Source organism: Ammospiza caudacuta, chromosome Z (assembly GCF_027887145.1).
Source record: "Ammospiza caudacuta isolate bAmmCau1 chromosome Z, bAmmCau1.pri, whole genome shotgun sequence".
NCBI classification, from domain to species: Eukaryota; Metazoa; Chordata; class Aves; order Passeriformes; family Passerellidae; genus Ammospiza; species Ammospiza caudacuta.
In genome coordinates, this window is record NC_080632.1 from 71928555 (window position 1) to 71946304 (window position 17750).

General features: G+C 40.0%; 1 protein-coding gene across 1 annotated transcript in view; it reads left to right on the plus strand.

Annotated features, from left to right (window-relative positions):
- Positions 1 to 15683, plus strand: part of APBA1 (amyloid beta precursor protein binding family A member 1) — a 79973-nt gene extending 64290 nt beyond the window's left edge. The window contains exons 9-13 of the mRNA XM_058823298.1: positions 3087 to 3266; positions 4061 to 4273; positions 10129 to 10248; positions 10902 to 11042; positions 12424 to 15683. Coding sequence (XP_058679281.1) covers positions 3087 to 3266; positions 4061 to 4273; positions 10129 to 10248; positions 10902 to 11042; positions 12424 to 12495 — 726 coding nt within the window. The 3' untranslated portion in view covers positions 12496 to 15683. The remainder of the gene's footprint in view (positions 1 to 3086; positions 3267 to 4060; positions 4274 to 10128; positions 10249 to 10901; positions 11043 to 12423) is intronic.
- The last annotated feature ends 2067 nt before the right edge of the window (positions 15684 to 17750 follow it).

Here is a 17750-nt window from a genome sequence, read left to right on the forward strand (position 1 = left end):
TCTCAAATTTTGCATAGGAGAGGGAAAGTCTATCAGAGAGGCTTATTTTCATAGGGAAATTCTAATCCCAAGTCTTGCATTGAGGATCAATCACTGATGCATACAAGAAAGATGATTTTTTATTTTTCAGGTGTTTTGTATAGGGGCTGTAGTTACTGTCATCATATGAAAAAGCCAGCAAAGAAAGTTTGTGATTTCAGCAATCCAAAATATGTTGAATAGAGACATAAATGACTAAATTTTAATCAACGGCACAGTTAAGGTACTTTACACAGGATTAAGTTACTTTACACAGGTCTTGATCTCCTGTCTTCACAATCAGTGTTTATAACTTGCCGATTTTATGTACTTTTTAAAAGTAACTTTCAGTAACTGAAAAGTAAAATCAAATTTACTAGATTGAAGTGATTAGATATGCAGTTTTTAGGATCATAGTCAAGTTAGCCCTAGTAATCTGGGAAACTAACATACTGAAGAGAAGTAAGTAAGAATACCAGTATCTTCCATGTCTTCCAAACTACAGTGAACAGCGAGGACTATGAGATGGGAAGGTTTTCTTGAATAAGGAGCTGATTTTATGTAATAATTTAATGTAATCTGCTCTAAACCTCTGTCTGAATATATTATCTGAATATATTATTGCACATGAATGTGTATACATGACCCAATGCTGAAGTTAAAAAGTGAGGATGAGCACTGATGAAAGTAATCCTGGACCAAAATTGACAGCGTATAAAAATTCTGGATTATTTCCACAAAATAACATGTTTTGTCAACCCATTTTGTAAAGCCTTTTAAGAATCTGGTGTGAAATACAGTAACCAATGTATTTTTTGCTTAATAACATTTGACATGCTACCCACTTTGAGGCTGCTGTTCCTGTGTTTCTAGTCACAAGTTTGGACACTGTGTGCTCTTTTACTGGCCAGTTGAAAAAGCAGAAATCAAACTGTCAGGTGCCAGAGTCTTGGGCTTATTTTCCTTTACTATGGGGTGGTCTGACCCTTTGCATGATCCATGCTTTCCAGATCCGTTTCCTAGGCTGCTGTTAATACTTTGGCTAGCTAAAATTTGAACTTCCCAGTCTATGGTTTGTTTAGATCAGCCTGTATTTGTATTCTGTGTGATCTTCTCTGTGCCTGTAAATCCAGCTGGCTTGTAAAATGCCTGTAGATCCAATAAAAGCATTGCTCATTGATGGGGAAAATATGCTGAAAAACTACAGATTATATCAGCTCTCCTTCGTCATGGTATGTAGCTTACAGGTAACTTGCCAAATTTATCTCAAATTTTGAAGTGACTAACAGTCAGAATGGAAGGACTGTAGCAGCAGCAAAATGGCAGCTTCAAAGATTTTGTACCTCCAGTGAAGTCATGTGGCCTGTTTATATTATAAAACCTGTCTTTTCTTCTTCTGGGATGGCTGGGTACTTGGCAGAATCTACACAGTAAGTGAAACAGATGCTGTAAGCCTGTGAGTGGGTGTTGGCCAGAACATGTCTCTGCTTGGATGAGTCTTTGTCTAAAGAGGACAGCACCAGATTTTCAGCTATTTAGAGGTGTACCTTTAAATGAGTTGAACCTTAGTGATGTGTCCAAATGCTGGGTGTCTAAGCGGGAGCTGATCTCTTTCTGGGAGTGAAGATGCGTGTGTATGAATGTAAAGTCTGCACTCTTCACTTAAATTACTGAGTTATGGAGGTGCAGTTTTCCCATTTTCTTGCTGTCCTTGCTGTCAAAATTAGGTTGATCTTAGCTTTGGTAATATACTACTGGTCTACATATTGGTCTTTTCAGCACCAGCAATCATGCTGTTCTCATCAGCAGGTTTAGTGCTAGTTTGAGCTAAGATACAACATTTTTATTTCTGTGTTGGGAACCTTTCCTTTATTAGGGACCAAACTGGACTTTAAAAATGGCCATCAGACTGTATAAAAGTACACTTGAGCAGCATTCATTCGTTACCAGTACTCTGTCAGGCCTCCACTGTGAACTGTGGAGCTCTCTATTTCTCTTCCCTGTCTTTGCCATAGACAGCCCTGTGTTCCAATGCACACCACAGCCACCTCCTGTGCCCCACACAGTGCTCACTGGGTGAATCTCTCCACCTGTACAAAGCAGTACTCTGCACCATGCTGTGCTTTGCTCTCCTGCCATTTATTTGCCTGACCATGATTGCTGTGTCAAAGGTGGGCATCCCTCTGGCCTTGCTTGGCACAGAGCTTTCCCCACATCTGCCTGCTGCCCAGTTTCAGGCCCACAGCTGCAGGAATCAAACCGCTCATGGTGGGAGCAATGCAGTGTAGTGAGAGGTGCATTTGGTGGCTTTGGGTGCAGACAAGACTCTGAGAAGCTGCTGGTGCAAGAGGGTGCTCACAAAGGACAGAATGAGTAGGAAGGAGGTAGAGAACTCCCAGGATCGTGTGAGTTGGAAGGAGGGAAATAAGTGTAGGGGATAGGGGCTGAAGGTACTAGCAGGATGAAGGAGGAGATGCATATGACCATTTGCAGTTACTTTAGGGCCTGATCTGGTCTCTAGTTGCTGCCTATTTCCTTTTTTGTCTGAGACTGAGATAGGAGTAGTCACTGTCAGTGTTGTAAAGGATGGTAGGAAAAGCTGGAAATACCCTTTTAAATGTGGTTGTGTGTTTCCTAGTTGACATTTTCTTTTTCATTGCTTGCTTGTCAGAGAATGACATTGCTTCTGCTGGAAGGGAGTGCCATCTGGGAGCAGCATGTGTGGGAGGAATGATAGGTGCAACCCACAGCCACTGCAGTGGCTCTATCTCTACACTTACATTAGCAGTTCTTACCTGTGAAAGGATGTCTTTCTTTCTCATATTTGTAATTTATAATTGCTTACTGAGCTAGATTCATGGCAGAGCTGAATGTGTTGAGATTTTGTGGGTCTTTAAAATTAATTTGTAAGGCACAAATATTTTTTAGACTGGAGTGTAGTAACTTGTAGGTTCATCAACTGGATGATCCATTTTACAGTGTGATTGTAACAGAAACTGTCAGTGGACATGAGCATCAGAATGTTTCACTTTTTTCTTTTCTTTTCCCTTTTCTGGGAACTGCTACAGGCGCAGCTGATTGCACAGTCCATAGGTCAAGCATTTAGTGTGGCCTACCAAGAATTTTTGAGGGCAAATGGAATCAACCCAGAAGACCTTAGCCAGAAGGAATATAGCGACTTGCTTAATACCCAGGACATGTACAATGATGATCTGATTCACTTCTCCAAATCTGAAAATTGCAAAGATGTATGTATCTTTTTTTTTTTTTCCCCACAAATATTCAGTTGCTCTTTATCAGTTGCAGGCCTGTGTTGGCAGAAACTAAAAAACCATTTATACTTCCTATAAATTATCTCAGTTGATCTAGAATATCCTCCCTAATAGACCACCCTGTCATCAGTTCTGTTTCAAATGCAAACAGTGAACCCCAAATTTATCTGCAGTCAACTGATTTACCATCTGTTTCTGTTCTTTTTACCAAGCAATTTTCAGACATGTTTGAATGCGAACTTAAAGCAGATTAACAGATTAATACAATAAAAAAAATTACAGTGAACAACATAAAATTTATAGAAGCAGCAGTGTTTATGAACATGATTGATTCCAGGTTTTAAATAACTGTGTGTGCCAGAAGGCTTTGCAGCTGGCTTGATAAAAATGAACCAGTGTGCAACTGGAACACACAGGTAATGTCTTTCCAATACAACGTTGTAAAGTCGTGCAGTCTCTTCTTATTTAGCTTTGTCCACCAAGCCCATGGCACCAGGGTTTCCTTCACTGGAATTTCTTCTTTTCATAAACAGAAATTACTTCTGAGGGGTGTTCAGCACTGAGTCTGTATTGTGTGTCATTTAATGTTTGAATGCAAATGAAAGGTAGTAAAACATGTACCCTATCTTGTTTTGCCTTTGAATTAGGAAGGCAAGTTGCAAATGAAAAGGGGTATATTTGTTGGGTTTGTGAACGTTTGGACGGGGATGCTATTAGTTCCATGGGTGTAAAAGAAACTCTTTTTTTAAATACTTTTTCTTACTATACAGGTTTACATTGAAAAGCAAAAGGGAGAAATTCTAGGTGTGGTGATTGTGGAGTCTGGCTGGGGATCCATTTTGCCTACCGTTATCATAGCCAACATGATGCATGGAGGACCGGCAGAGAAGTCTGGGAAGCTGAACATAGGGGACCAGATCATGTCAATCAATGGGACCAGCTTGGTTGGTTTACCACTCTCAACATGTCAGAGCATTATAAAGGTAGGGAAAATGTTTCTGGAAGCTACATATTTTAAAGAGACATAATTGAAAAGCAGAAAGTATAAAACTGAAGTAAATTCTTGCCAAATGTTTGCATAGCAGTTTGCATTTCATGATCTGAAAAAATAGTGTGAATTATGCTGCACCAATTTTCTGTCTGGGACCAATGAAAGTGTTGTAATATAATATCATTGATGAGGTCCCCTCTCAGTTGTCTCTTCTCGATGCTGAGCAGGGCCAGCTCCCTGAGCCTTTCACAGAACTGTGGCAATTTTAGATTGGAAATGACCGCTGAGATCATTGAGTCCAACGGTAAACCTTTTCCTCCTAAGCTGAAGTGCACCAATCCCCTATGATAGCCCTCAACAGGACCTGCCTGCTCCAGGAGCTCCATGTCCCTGTTGTGCTGAGGAGGCCAGAACTGGACACAGCACTCCAGAGGAGCCTCAGCAGGGCTGAGCAGAGGGGCAGGATCACCTCCCTCGAGCTGCTGGCAGTGCTCTTCCTGAAGCACCCCAGGACACCATTGGCCTTCCTGGCCACACAGGCACACTGCTAGCTCATGGACAACTTGTGCTGGGGCCTGGGATTATTCCTCCCCAGGTGCATTTGCTCTTGTTTGATTTCAGAAGGTTCCTTTCTGCACATCTCTCCTGCTTGTCAAGGTCCTTCTGAAGGGTTGCACAGCGCTTGGGTATCGGCCACTCCTCCCAGTTTTTGTGTCATCAGTGAGCTTTCTCAGTGGGCACTCCATCTCTGATGATAGGTTAAATAAGATTGGGCCCAGTATTGAAGCTTGGGAGATGCTGCTAGATACAGGCATCCAAATAGATCTGTGCCACTGATCCCAACCCTCTGAACTGTCATTCAGCCACTTCTCAATCCGCCTCACCATCCACTTCCTGAGCTTGGCTATGAGGTTATCTTGAGAGGCAGCGTCAAAGTCTTGATCAAGTCCAGAATGACAACATCCAGTGCCATTCCAGACTGCTGTGCTATTTACTTGTGTCCCAGGGCTCTGTGCACAACTTCACAAGGGAATATTTTGTGCAGAAGGAAGATATTATCAGGTACACAATATATTGAAATCTTATATCACAAATGGAGGCACAGGTGCCTAATATTGTCGTAAGCCTTACTAGATGTCAAATACTTCTTAGTATTTGGATGAAATAGAGTAAATGCTTTTTTGTTTGTTTGTTTATACCTATTTTTAAAGCTTTTAAACTTTAAGACATACCCTCTGTGGCATCTTTGCCCAAGTTACTTCAAAGTGCTTTGCTTATTTGGTTCTTTTCTTCACTTGCATAAGTGGGGCATTTTAATTGGAAGAGCTTTCTTCTAGTTGTCAGAAAAGTATGTGACAGTGAGAAGCTTGCAGGTCATCTGGAATTGAACAGTGCCTAGAGCAGCTGTAGCATACAAAGGAATAAGTATTTCAACATCAGTGTTCAAAGAGTGGGAAAGATGCATCACTAGAGAATGTTTGAGACACTCTGAAGTTAATTAGTTATTTATTAGTTATTTGTTGAAATTAGTTATTTGTTGAAATGGTCCTGCCTAGCTCTGCAGATCATCACGTACAGACACATAATGTAATGCTGGTGGTACATTATACCAGCATTCTTCCCTGACTTTTAGCAATGTACCTGTTAGACTTACTCATTTAGGCAACTTTTTGGTAACAAGTTGTATTATGCAAATTTCTCTTTCACTTTGTATTTTTTTAAATTGAAAAATAAATTTCCATTTACAAGATAAATTTGCCATGTTAAAAAAAAGTACAAACTATTTCTTTTCTTTCATGGATTATCTCTTAATAATTGAGCTGAGATGTTTGTTATAAAGACTTCCCATTCAGGCTTCCCAAAATGTTAATGCTGAGTTCTGATGAGTAATAGATACATAGGTCACTGAACCAGAAATTTTAGATTCAGTGAGTAGAAATGACAGCATGTGTGACAAACTGAAAATATGGCAAAACCAGTCTTAAATCTGTAAAGAAAGGAAGAAAATAATTGTATTAAATATCTTTGTGCCAGCTTCATCAAAGCAAAACACCCTGCAAATTTAGGCTCTTTGTAATTGCTTCCTATCCCACATAATTTTTATTTCTAAAACTGTGATAAGTTGTACTTCCCTTATTCAGATGGAGATTTTATTGTGCTCATCAGTATTTTGTCAATACAGAACCAACCAGCTTTGCTGTTTCCAGCTTCTGCAGGCCTTTTACTTCTTCCCTGATACCGCAGTTTCCGCAGGAACTGCCAGCCTTATTTTGTCTTTCTAAAGAGATGATAATCTGTATGTTTGCAGATCTTCATAACCACACATCTGGAGTTATTCATATAGCACTTTTGAAAACAAATATGTATATGAATGACCTAAATGCAGATCATTAAATGTGGTGGAAATATGCCAAATTTCAGATTTCCTTAGCATGCTGGAAGGATTCCTATGAAAAGATGATAATATTATGTGGATAAACATATGTCACAAGCACTTCAAACAAGATAATTCAGTATTATGGATGTAATCTCTGCTGCTAATTTGCCATAAACCAATTGCAAACTGATGGAGCTTGGAAGAAGCTTTCCATGTGTAGTGACTGTTCCCTAATAGGATTATGCTACTTCTGTCAAAGCATCTGGTACTGGCTACTATCAGAAATATACTCAGGAACTAGATAAACAAAGAAAGGTGGTGAAAATACAATTTTTTTTGTTTCTGATCAGTTTATGTTACCAGTCTGTATACTTCTGAAGATCACCCACTTCTGAAATATATACACTTTCTGTAAAATTAAAAGGATTTTTCATTAGGGATGACATTATTTTTTTGCCCCAGGGAATACATGTAAGTAACTTGCACATTCAGCAGGGAGGTAAGGGCATGACAGTATCAAATCTATTCTGCGCATGTACCCTGAATGAATTCAGATGACTGAAGTTACACATTTAAATTCCTCTTAGAAATGGGCATCCCCAGTACTCTGCATGACTCTCACCTCTCAGGATTAGAATGCTGAGTCAAAAGCCCCTTAGACTTTTCCATAAACATTGTGCCCACAGTGTAGTTCAAGTTGAGAAGTCCCTCTTCTCTGCAGTATGTGGTGTTGTGAAGATCTGCCTATAGAAAGTGAATGGCCCTTGAGCTTGTGAGGTACACTGCTGATTCCTCACTGGAGGAGAGGAGTCCATAGTTATGGAGGAGGTGGAGTTCAGATCTTCTTTCTCCTGAGTGTGGAGTACATGCAGCTCCCACAGCCATGAGCTTTGTCGTTTTGTGGTCAGACACCCATTCATTGTCTTGCAGCAACTTTCAAGAATGAGCCAAGCTGAGCTCAGCACTGTGGGGACAGCTGTTTACACCCAATGTTGATTACATCCAGTTTAAGGTACTGACAAGAAAACAGACTTCAAGGTAGTTCATCATGCCAGGATGCCAGTTTAGTTACTTAAGTCACTGCTGAATCTGGAGCTCAGCTCAACAGAATCAGCAGTAGTAAACTCTATGTAAAGACTTCAGTATATTACCTTAACTACAGTAGACACTACTTTCCAGAATTAATCATTTGAAGTCAGTGTCTGACACTTTGATTGCAGTGGGACCTAGATTTCTACTGTATGTATGAAAGGAATTTAGAAGCAGATACTGGAATTGGCAGGTGTTTAATTAAGCAAGCTGAAAGTTGCTGTATTTTTTAGAAAGCATTTAGTTCTTTATGTGAATTTTTTTTATAGATGGATTTATGGCTTATATTTTGTGTGAATTAATAATTTCAAAAATCTCTCTTAACAATCTCCAAGAGCTCTGAGTACTTGAAGTTGTACAAAGGGTCAAGCTGGCATTTATTTATGGTTTATTACATTTTTGTTTTCACTGAGCCATATGAACACAATCTCGAGTCTGGCAGTCACTCCTGTAGCTGGACTAGACCAACATTTTGGTTCAAAATAGAGCAGGCTTCTTAATGCTGTGCCCATTAGGATTTGAGTAACTCCAAGACTGGATGCTCCACAGCCTCTCTGGGTAATACGTGTTTTACCACTCTGACAGTAAAAATAAATTTTTCTCATTCAATTTTTTTCTAGTAGCAAGGAGTTCATGGTGAATGTGATATAACTCAGCTGGAAGAGAGGAAGAGTACTTCAAATGTATCAACCTCTATCTTGGTGTAGATGATGAATGAGTAGATAATTTAAAGGTTAGGATAAAATGGCAGACTGGTAAGGGTGACACTTGTGGGTGTGTGCTACAGGATAATGGATGAGGCCTTCTACATGACAGCTCACATCAGCCTTGAAGTCACAGGCCCTGGTTCTTGTGGGGGACTTTAACTACCCTGACATCTTCGGGAGAAGCTACACAGCAAAGCACAAACAATCCAGGAGGTTCCTGGAGAGCACTGGTGATATCTTCCTGTCACAGATGGTGGAGGATCCCATCTGGTGGAGGTGTGCTGCATGACCTCACCCAACAAACAGGAAAGGGCTTGTTGGAGGTGTGAAGATTGGGGCCAACCTGTGAGCAAGTAAGACTGTAACCATGGGCTTCAGGAGAGCTTATTTTAGCCTCTGTAGGGATGTTGATAGAATCCCATGGGAAGAGGCCCTGCAGGGGAGGTTGATATTCAAGCATCACTTCTTCCAAGCTCAAGAGCTACGCATCCCAATGTGCAAGTCAGACAAGGGGTCAAGAGACCTGCATGGGTAAAGGAAGAACTTCTGTCATTACTTAAGCATGAGCAGGGAAATACACAGGAGATGGAAGTAGGGTCAGGCCTCTTGGAATTAATATAGAGAGGTTGTCAGACTAAGGAGAGCTGAGACAAGGAAGGCCAAGGCCCATTTGGAATTAAATCTGACTGAGGATGTCAAGGAAAACAAGATGGGCTTCTTCAAATACATCAGCAACGAAAGGAAAACAAAGGATAATGTGGACCTGTTACTGTAGGAAGGGAACACCCTGGTGACAGAGGACACAGACAAAGCAGAATTACTGAACAGTGCCTGACTGGTGTTTGCTGTCAAGACCAGCCCTCAGGAATCTCTGACCCAGGAAATCAGGGTAAAGAAATGTTGGAAGGAATATTTTCCCTTGGTCAAAGAGAATTGAGTTACTTAAGGCAAACACCTTGGCAAACTCAAAATCTACACATCCATGGGCCCTGATGTGATGCATCCATGAGTGTCACAGACATGTTTAATGAAAAATCCTTTCCTTAGGATTTTTTCTCCTGAGCAGCTGAGAGGCCTCAGGAACAAAATGTAAACAAAAATTATCTGCTGCTGTGGAATGCAACAGGCTCATCTTTGAGTTGGTTGTTTCTAATTAATGGCCAAGTCACAGTCCAGCTGTCTCAGACTGTCTGGTTAGTCACAAGATTTTATTTTCATTCCATCCTTTTCTATTCTGGGCAAGCTTCTGATGAAATCCTTTCTTCTATTCTTTTAGTATACTTTAATATAATATATATATACATTAAAATAATAAATCAAGCCTTCTGAAACATGGAGTCAGATCCTCGTCTCTTCCGTCTTCCTGGGACCCCCTGAGCTGATTTAATATCCTTTTATGTATGATTTCTGTTATCAAATGAAGAAACTGCCAACAGGAATCTAGTTTTCCTAACACAACTGTGCCAGATTTTTGGCAAGAAAAATTTGATGTTTTATCTCTTATCTCACTAAATATTCTGTTGTTTGTGTCTGGCATTCAGTGATCAGATTCTGGTACAATGCATACAAAGATCTGTTTATTCAAGGCTGCTCCCATGTCAGTATTCTAACAAGGTTTTTTTTTTGTTCTGCTCATGTTATATGTTTAACTCTCAGTTTGGTATTTTTTTCCAGGGTTTGAAAAACCAGGCCCGGGTTAAACTGAACATAGTTAGATGTCCTCCAGTAACCACAGTCTTGATCAGAAGACCAGACCTCAGATATCAGCTGGGCTTCAGTGTGCAGAATGGGATCGTAAGTAGCTTCCACTGTTCTGATCAAGCTTTAACACACATGAAATTTCCTCTCCATTTGTGGTCAAGTTTCAGTGTGAGAAGAGGGAAACTGCTGTTTTCTCCCTTACAGCAAGCAGGATTTTGCATTTGTCAAGTTTGAGATGTAAAAGTTGTGTTAATAAGAGGTTTTGTCTTTGACTCCACTTATTCACAAATTTACAGTCAGAGGAATAAAAAAGTTGTTTCAGCTTAAAAAACCAAAAATGTGTGGAAGAGTCTGCTTTCAGCATGCATCATATGTGTCTTTAGCCAAGCCATTGCATGATCTCAAAAGAAAAAGCCTATTCTTGATCCTTTTTGTTGTAAGGTATCTGCCTAATGAACATTATTAAATTGAGGTCCTTCATACACTCAAATTTCCAAACCAAAAGACATGTAATGTACAACACAAACAGCCTTTTGTGACAGTTTGTTCTGCTTTTGGAAGAGAATATCCATTAGCTACTCGTCATTAACAAATTTTGCTTTGGAGTCAGTGATAGATTGCATCTTAGAATTTGCTGTTACAAGTCTGCACTTAAATGTTAATTCATATATTGCAGGCAAAAAACGGGTAGTCAAAAGTCTCTGTTCCTTGTCCAGCCCATGATAAATTTGTGGTCTCCCTTGCAGATCTGTAGCCTTATGAGAGGAGGCATTGCAGAGCGAGGAGGTGTGCGTGTTGGCCATCGGATCATTGAAATCAATGGGCAGAGCGTTGTAGCAACACCCCATGAGAAAATTGTTCACATCCTCTCAAATGCTGTTGGTGAGGTAAGAACCAGCAACGTGTCTGGGCAGTATAGCAGAGTTCATTGCTGTTACCAGTAACAACCAGTGGAAATCAGTAATGAGCAGTGTCCTTCAAGGGACTGTACTGGGACCAGCATTCTATCTGTCATGTCTTCATCAGTGACATGGACAGTGAGAATGAGGTGCACTCTCAGCAAGTTTGAAGTTGACATCATGATCAGTGGTGCTTAAAGAAAGGGATGCCATTAGAGGGACCTGAACAGGCTAGAAGAGTGGCCCGTGTAACCTTTGTGAAGTTCAGCAAGGCCAAGTGCAAGGTCCTGCCTCTGGGTCTGGGCAATCTCCTACATCAATAGAAACTGGGCCTAAAGGGATTGGGAACAGCCCTGAAGAGAGGAACTTGGTGGAAGGAAAGTTGGACATGAGCCAGGAATGAACACTTGAAACCCAAAAAGCGAGTTGTATCCTGGGCTGCATCAAAAACAGTGTGGCCAACAGGGAGGTGATTTTCCTTTCCATATTCTGCTCTTGTGAGACCCCACCTGGAGTCCTGTGTGCAGGACTTCATCATAACAATGAAGGCCCCCCCTTCTGGGGCCTTCAGCATAAACAAATGAACCTGCTTGAGCAGATACAGATGCAGGCCATGAAAAGGGTCAGAGGGCTAGAGCACCTCCCCTGTGAGAAAAGGCTCAGAGGGGTTTCTTTGTTCAGCCTGGAGAAGAGAAGGCTCCAGGGAGACCTGACAGCAGCCTTTCAATGTGTAATGGGCTTCTAAGAAAAATGGAGAGAGGCTTTTATCAGGGTCTCCAGTGCAGAACAATAGGCAATGGTTTTAAACTGAAAGAGAGTAGATTTTTAGATCAGGCATAGGAAGAAATCCTTTGCTATGAGGTTGGTGAGCCACTGGAGCAGATTGCCTGGAGAAGCTGTGGATGCCTCATCCCTGGAAGTGTTCAAAGCCAGGTTGCATAGGGCTCGAAGCAGCCTGTTCTAGTGAAAACTGTTGATACCTGCAACAGGGCAGTTCGGACAAGATGATTTTGAAAAGTCCCTTCCAACTCAAACTGTGTTGGAATTCTGTTCTATCTCTATTAGCCCATTGCTAATCAAGCCTAAAAAGCTGAAGTGAGAGCAAGCCTGTGCACCATGTCTTTCATTATTTGCCCCATACTTCTATGCTTTAGAAGAACCATACCTTGAAAATATGACCTGGACAATTTTAGATGGTTCATCAATACTAAACATATTTTTTCATAAAATCATCACCTGCAATACTTTAATAAGGGTATGAAAACTCTCAAGTTTTATCCTTTTTCCTGCCTTGTGTGACCTTATCTGGGTCCTTCAGGTGAGGTATGCATGTTTAGGAACCTGGATTAATTTGGCTTATTTCCTCTAGATCCATATGAAGACTATGCCAGCTGCTATGTACAGACTGTTGACTGCACAAGAGCAACCAGTTTACATCTGAAGCCGACACCTCACCACCACAGTGTGCATGGAAGATGTTTTTTCCTCATTAGTGCTTGTCTCTCTAGTGCTGCATTGCTGTGTCTGCAAAGACATTTCTTTCTCTCTCCCCCCATCACAGACACAAATACACTGTTACTCTCTCCTTCATCCCTTTTCCCTCTTCTTCCCACCATTTTGGTAAGGGGCAAAATATACCTGTGGAACTATTTTGGTTGCATCTTTTTACAAGTGAAACTTCATGCAGCTCCACATGCAAAACAGGAGAATAACAGCAGCATAGTTTACAGCAGTATTCACAGATGGCTCTATTTCATGCTACATAATCAGTTTTATTTCTGTGGCTGTAATTTTACAAACGGAGTAAATTAAATGTTGCTGAATGAAAAATTACTTTACCAAATAGATAGAAGTATAGGGTAAAAGGTGTTCCCTTGGATATCCTGCCTGTGACTTTGATTCTCCTGCCATGTTTTCTCGCAGGCACCAAGCTCAGTACTAAAGATTTGTGTCTGTGGGGAAAGTAGAATACCAAAAGGATTATTTTGCCCTCAGGAAAAATTGCCTGCTTATGAAGATTCAGTAAATGCTGCTGTTGTAAAATGAATTGTCCAAATACACACCTTTTAATTCCCCTCTGTCATCTGTTCTTCATGATAGTAGGACACCAAAAGATACTCCATATGTTCCTGAAGCATGTTATTCTTGCATTACTTACACTAAGAAATTTGGGAGGCATTTTTTACAGCTGCCTCCCTCTCTCTGCCCCCAGGTTTCTATCTCCTAGTTTTCTTCAGCTTTGTGTTTTATAGTCCCTTCCTGATTTTAGAGGTTAAAGAAGTGGGGGGGAGAATCTTTAAATAGCCACAAGAAAAATATTGAGGGGATCTGCTGAATAGCTACACTTTTCTAGGCTCTTAATTCCGATTTTGGTGCACATAGCCATGTGTGCCAGTGTATATAGACATTTTTAAAATTGTGCTTCCTATTTATGAAGTTTGAATATAAGAGATCTGCAGACTATTCTAAGTAATTTTGTTCTCTGAGCCAGTTTTAACATATATTTTTGTCCAAAGACCTGTCTAATTTTATTGACTTCCTATTTAGTTCATGATATGTAGGTAACAGTTGAAAGGATGAGGCAGGAATAAACTTATTTATTTTGTTATATAATTTAGCTTGTGATTTTTTCCCATATATATGGCACTTAAAAGAGATATGTGTGTACTATATGCACTTGTATGAAGATGATTAACTGTAGGGATGTATGAAATCTTGTATTTGATTACCCTCTAAGTTGCATGCTAGAGACAAAATGGGAAAAGGGGGCTGGGTTGGGTCCTTTGGTTTTTTTAAGAGGGTTCAAAATAAAAAGAAGCAGTGTCTTTTCTTCCTAGTGAGAGAATTCTACATTCTCTGTAGTTACTTTTTTTCAGGACTGTATACTGGTGTTTATACTGAAGTTGAACCATGTGTTTAGTCCAGGCTAGTATGTTGATTTCTTTTAAACAAACAGTTTGTGCTGTGTTTTGCTGTGATGGAAAGGCTCAGTGAGATGAAAACAAGAGCAGACAACACACTGCCACATGCCACTTCTGCTTTGCAAATGCGGTGTTGTTCATAGTCACTTGTGTCTCACTTGTTGTGACGTGAGCTGTGCAATGTAAGCGTTGCTTGCAGTCCAGTGATGATCCTAGACATTGCTATGGGGATTCATGGAAGTGGGTGTGTGCATGTGCACTTGTTGCAAACACGGCTGAGAACCACTGAGCGCTCTTGTCAGGAGTCCATTTTTTGGCTTTCTAAAGTCATGGATGACCATGGCCTGATCAGAGTTAGAGGATGAACTGTATTTCTATGGGAAGCAGGTATTTAAGGGACATAATGAAGTGGTGCATAAACTGTTGTAGTAAGGGGATATGTTTTAGTGTTGAGATTAATGTACAATGACTTGATTTTACTTGCATTTATTGTTGTTATATAATTTAATCCAAGGCTCCAGAATATCAGATTGCACAAGAGAATGGTGTTAGTATTCCAGGTTAGTACTTAACTCTGCTGCCTCACTGATGCAACAAGATAATTAATGGCTTGTGAGTATATTGTTTAACTGTAGACATCTGGTTTATGGTAATTTGAACCTTTTTTCTAGAACTTTCCATATATATAGTAATAAATGTAAATATGGTATATAACCATGTACAATTTAGAAGATTCTATACAGTGCAGCCTTTCCATAAATTGCCTGAGGAAACTTAGTGAACTCTTGAAGACACAGTTATCATGCTTCTGGTTCCTGCTATGTGTATGCCCTCCACTTCACTTGTTTCTGTGGTTCTGTCTAGCCCATGTGGTGAAGTCTTTAGCTCACTTCACGGGGAAATTATGAAAATCTGAGCATGCAAATGTGTTAAGAGAAGAAACCACTGTTTCTTTGGAAATCTTACAGCTGGGGGTTTGTGAAGTTACTGTTCATCCTAAATAGGTGCTTAAAATTAAGCAAATGAATGCTTGCAGGACCAGAGCTTAGCAAAAAAAAAATCTCATTTTTTCAGTTACAGTATGTGCATAAAATTTCTAAACTGAGAGGTCCATAGTGTGTGCACACTTCTGAGAGCAGTCTTGTAAACAATCCCATTTTACTCTCTAAACAGAGTTTCAAGAAAATGGAACTCAAATGGGAAAGCTGGCTGTTCTCTAGACTGTTGCAGCGGTTTGATAGATCAGATATGGGGATTTTTAACAGATGTAAAGGAACATTCCTTCAGTGGTTTACATTCCTTCTTCAGTGACAGACCTGAATTCTTTTTCTTTCATCCTTGCTGCTTCATACAGTCTAATTAACTCTTCAGTGTTTACATTAAGGATGAAACATCCCTTGTATTTTTTATTTTTGAGAAGTTTCATGTTTGTTTTGAATCTTGTGAGTCTCAGTTTGGATTTCCAGGTTTGCTAGCTTTCCTTCTTTTCTAAAAGAAATGTATTTCTCAAGACAGCAACATGGTTGAGATCTCTTGTATATATTTAGCGCAGTACCTAGACTATGAAGTTGTACTATTGTTCTGTAAAGAGGATGAATGGAAATTATTGTAAAGCGTTGGGAAAAGCATAGTATTGTATTTGTAACAATATTGTTCTTTGTAAACATTTAATGATCTCTATATAAAAATATAAATATATATATAAATATATGTGAGCCTGGAATGTTGATATTGCACATCTACTGAATGTAATTACTCTGATGTTTTCTGCCACAGGTCTCTGACCTCTCTAATGAAGCTGTGCTGGTTTGATTTGGGGGAGAGACAGAGGGGAGAAGAGTGGGCTTTTTGCTTTGGATGGGATAGGGTAAGGGGTTTCTGGCCAGTTATTTTGTTGTGATGTATTTACTGTGCTACATTCCTTTATTTAACAGAGCGCTAATGTCTGTAAGATTTGCAACAATAAACTACAAAACAAAAATACCTCAGACAAGGCTGAGAATTTGCTCATACTGACCTAGAGGCTTACTTGCCAATGCTGAATGCATGCATAATTGGAAGGTGTCTGAACTTGTTTTTTGCCACTTAGTCTGGAGTAATTCTTATCTATGTTTCTGCAGGCATGAAGCAGTACTGTTACCTTTATTTTTCAAACAGCATTCTTTTCAGGCAATACATGACACTAGTGCTCCTAAACAAAAGTGATTCCTAATCTACTGTAATTGTGACAGGAATATTATTTATTTGACTGAATAACTTTAAGTAGGATTTTTTCATAAATGGGGCTTTGATAACAATTCTTCACACTTAGAGTAGTTTCTGAAATCACTGTTTTCTTTTAAATGTCATCAGCATGATTTATTATTAAAGACGTAACAACATTTCAATAAATAAAAGTAGAATTCTGATATGTCTGTCCCTAGAATTAATCCTGGAACTGCCTGTGCTAAGGTTATTTTTTTTAAATATATGATCATAAAATAAAGATATAAGAGATTATGAAAAATATGATCATATTTGAAAGTCAACAAAAAAAAAGTCATCCAGGGACTGTTGCTTCAGGTGAGGCTTCATAGGATTTTCTGTGCCTTATAGTTTCTCAAGAGTACTTTGAAAGCACAAAAATGACAATATACACCACAGCTGACTCAGAAGAAAACTAAACATGGGCATTCAGCCACTTAGTTGCTGTTCATAACATGAAATAGAAATACCATCAACATGAGAGAATGAAGTATTTCACCTTAGTTGCTTAAATGACAAATGGAAAAAATTGCGAAGTCCCTGGTCAAGGGTGCAGTAGACAGGATGAGCTTCTTTCTGCATTCTGCAGTCCCCTGTGTACCACCCTCCATCCTCCTATTTCTTTCCATTATCTGTACATACCAATTTCTGTGTTACAAACTTTTCTGCATTTTTGTGGATAAACATAAACCCTAATTTTAGCAGTACAGACAAAAATTTCAGCAGATTTGCTGTGTACACAGAGGACATGTTTCTTGCCCCCTCCTTCAGTGTTTTTAATGGTTGGGATCCACACAGAGGACAGGCAGACCCCAGCCCATTTCCAGCACCCTGTAGAGCCTTGCAGGCTGAAGAGGTGACGCTGGTGACCTGCATGGACTGACAGTGTCAGTGTCAGGGCTGGGACTGTAATTTAAATAAATGTTCAGTGCAGAAGCACATGGAGCAATCCTGACCTAAAATCATGGTACATGAAGAGTTGTGATCCATGTGCCTCTTATCTGAGTAGGGCCAGGCCTGTGCTGTGCTTTGTGGTGCTCCTACAGATGGACCTCCAGGGATATCCCTTGGCCACGGAATAAATTTACATGTTTTATTTTAAGAAGGGAGCCTGCAGGCAGCCCCAGTGGTACTCAAAATGTAAATACCACCCAGCAGTACATGTGTGTCCCTGCCTTTGTCTAGATGTGCAGCAGCAAGGTCCCATGTGAACAGCCCTTTTGTTTGTAGAAGTGATGAGCAGAGTTGTTTTCTAAGAAAATTTTTTATTATGTCAGATGATCTGAATGGGGTAAAGTGGTCAGATCTGCATAACTTGTGCCTTGCCTGATACTGCACAATCTGGGGTTCCCAGCACCCGAAGGAAAATGAAATTAGCTATACTAGCTTCTTTGTTCATAGCACCTGCTGTAACAAACAGCATTTTAATTGAAACTACCCAGAGAGTGCCTTTCTTCCCAGGACAGGAACAAGCCATCATCACCTGTTGCAAAACACCTGTGCTTTTGGATTTGGATGTTGTTCCATCACT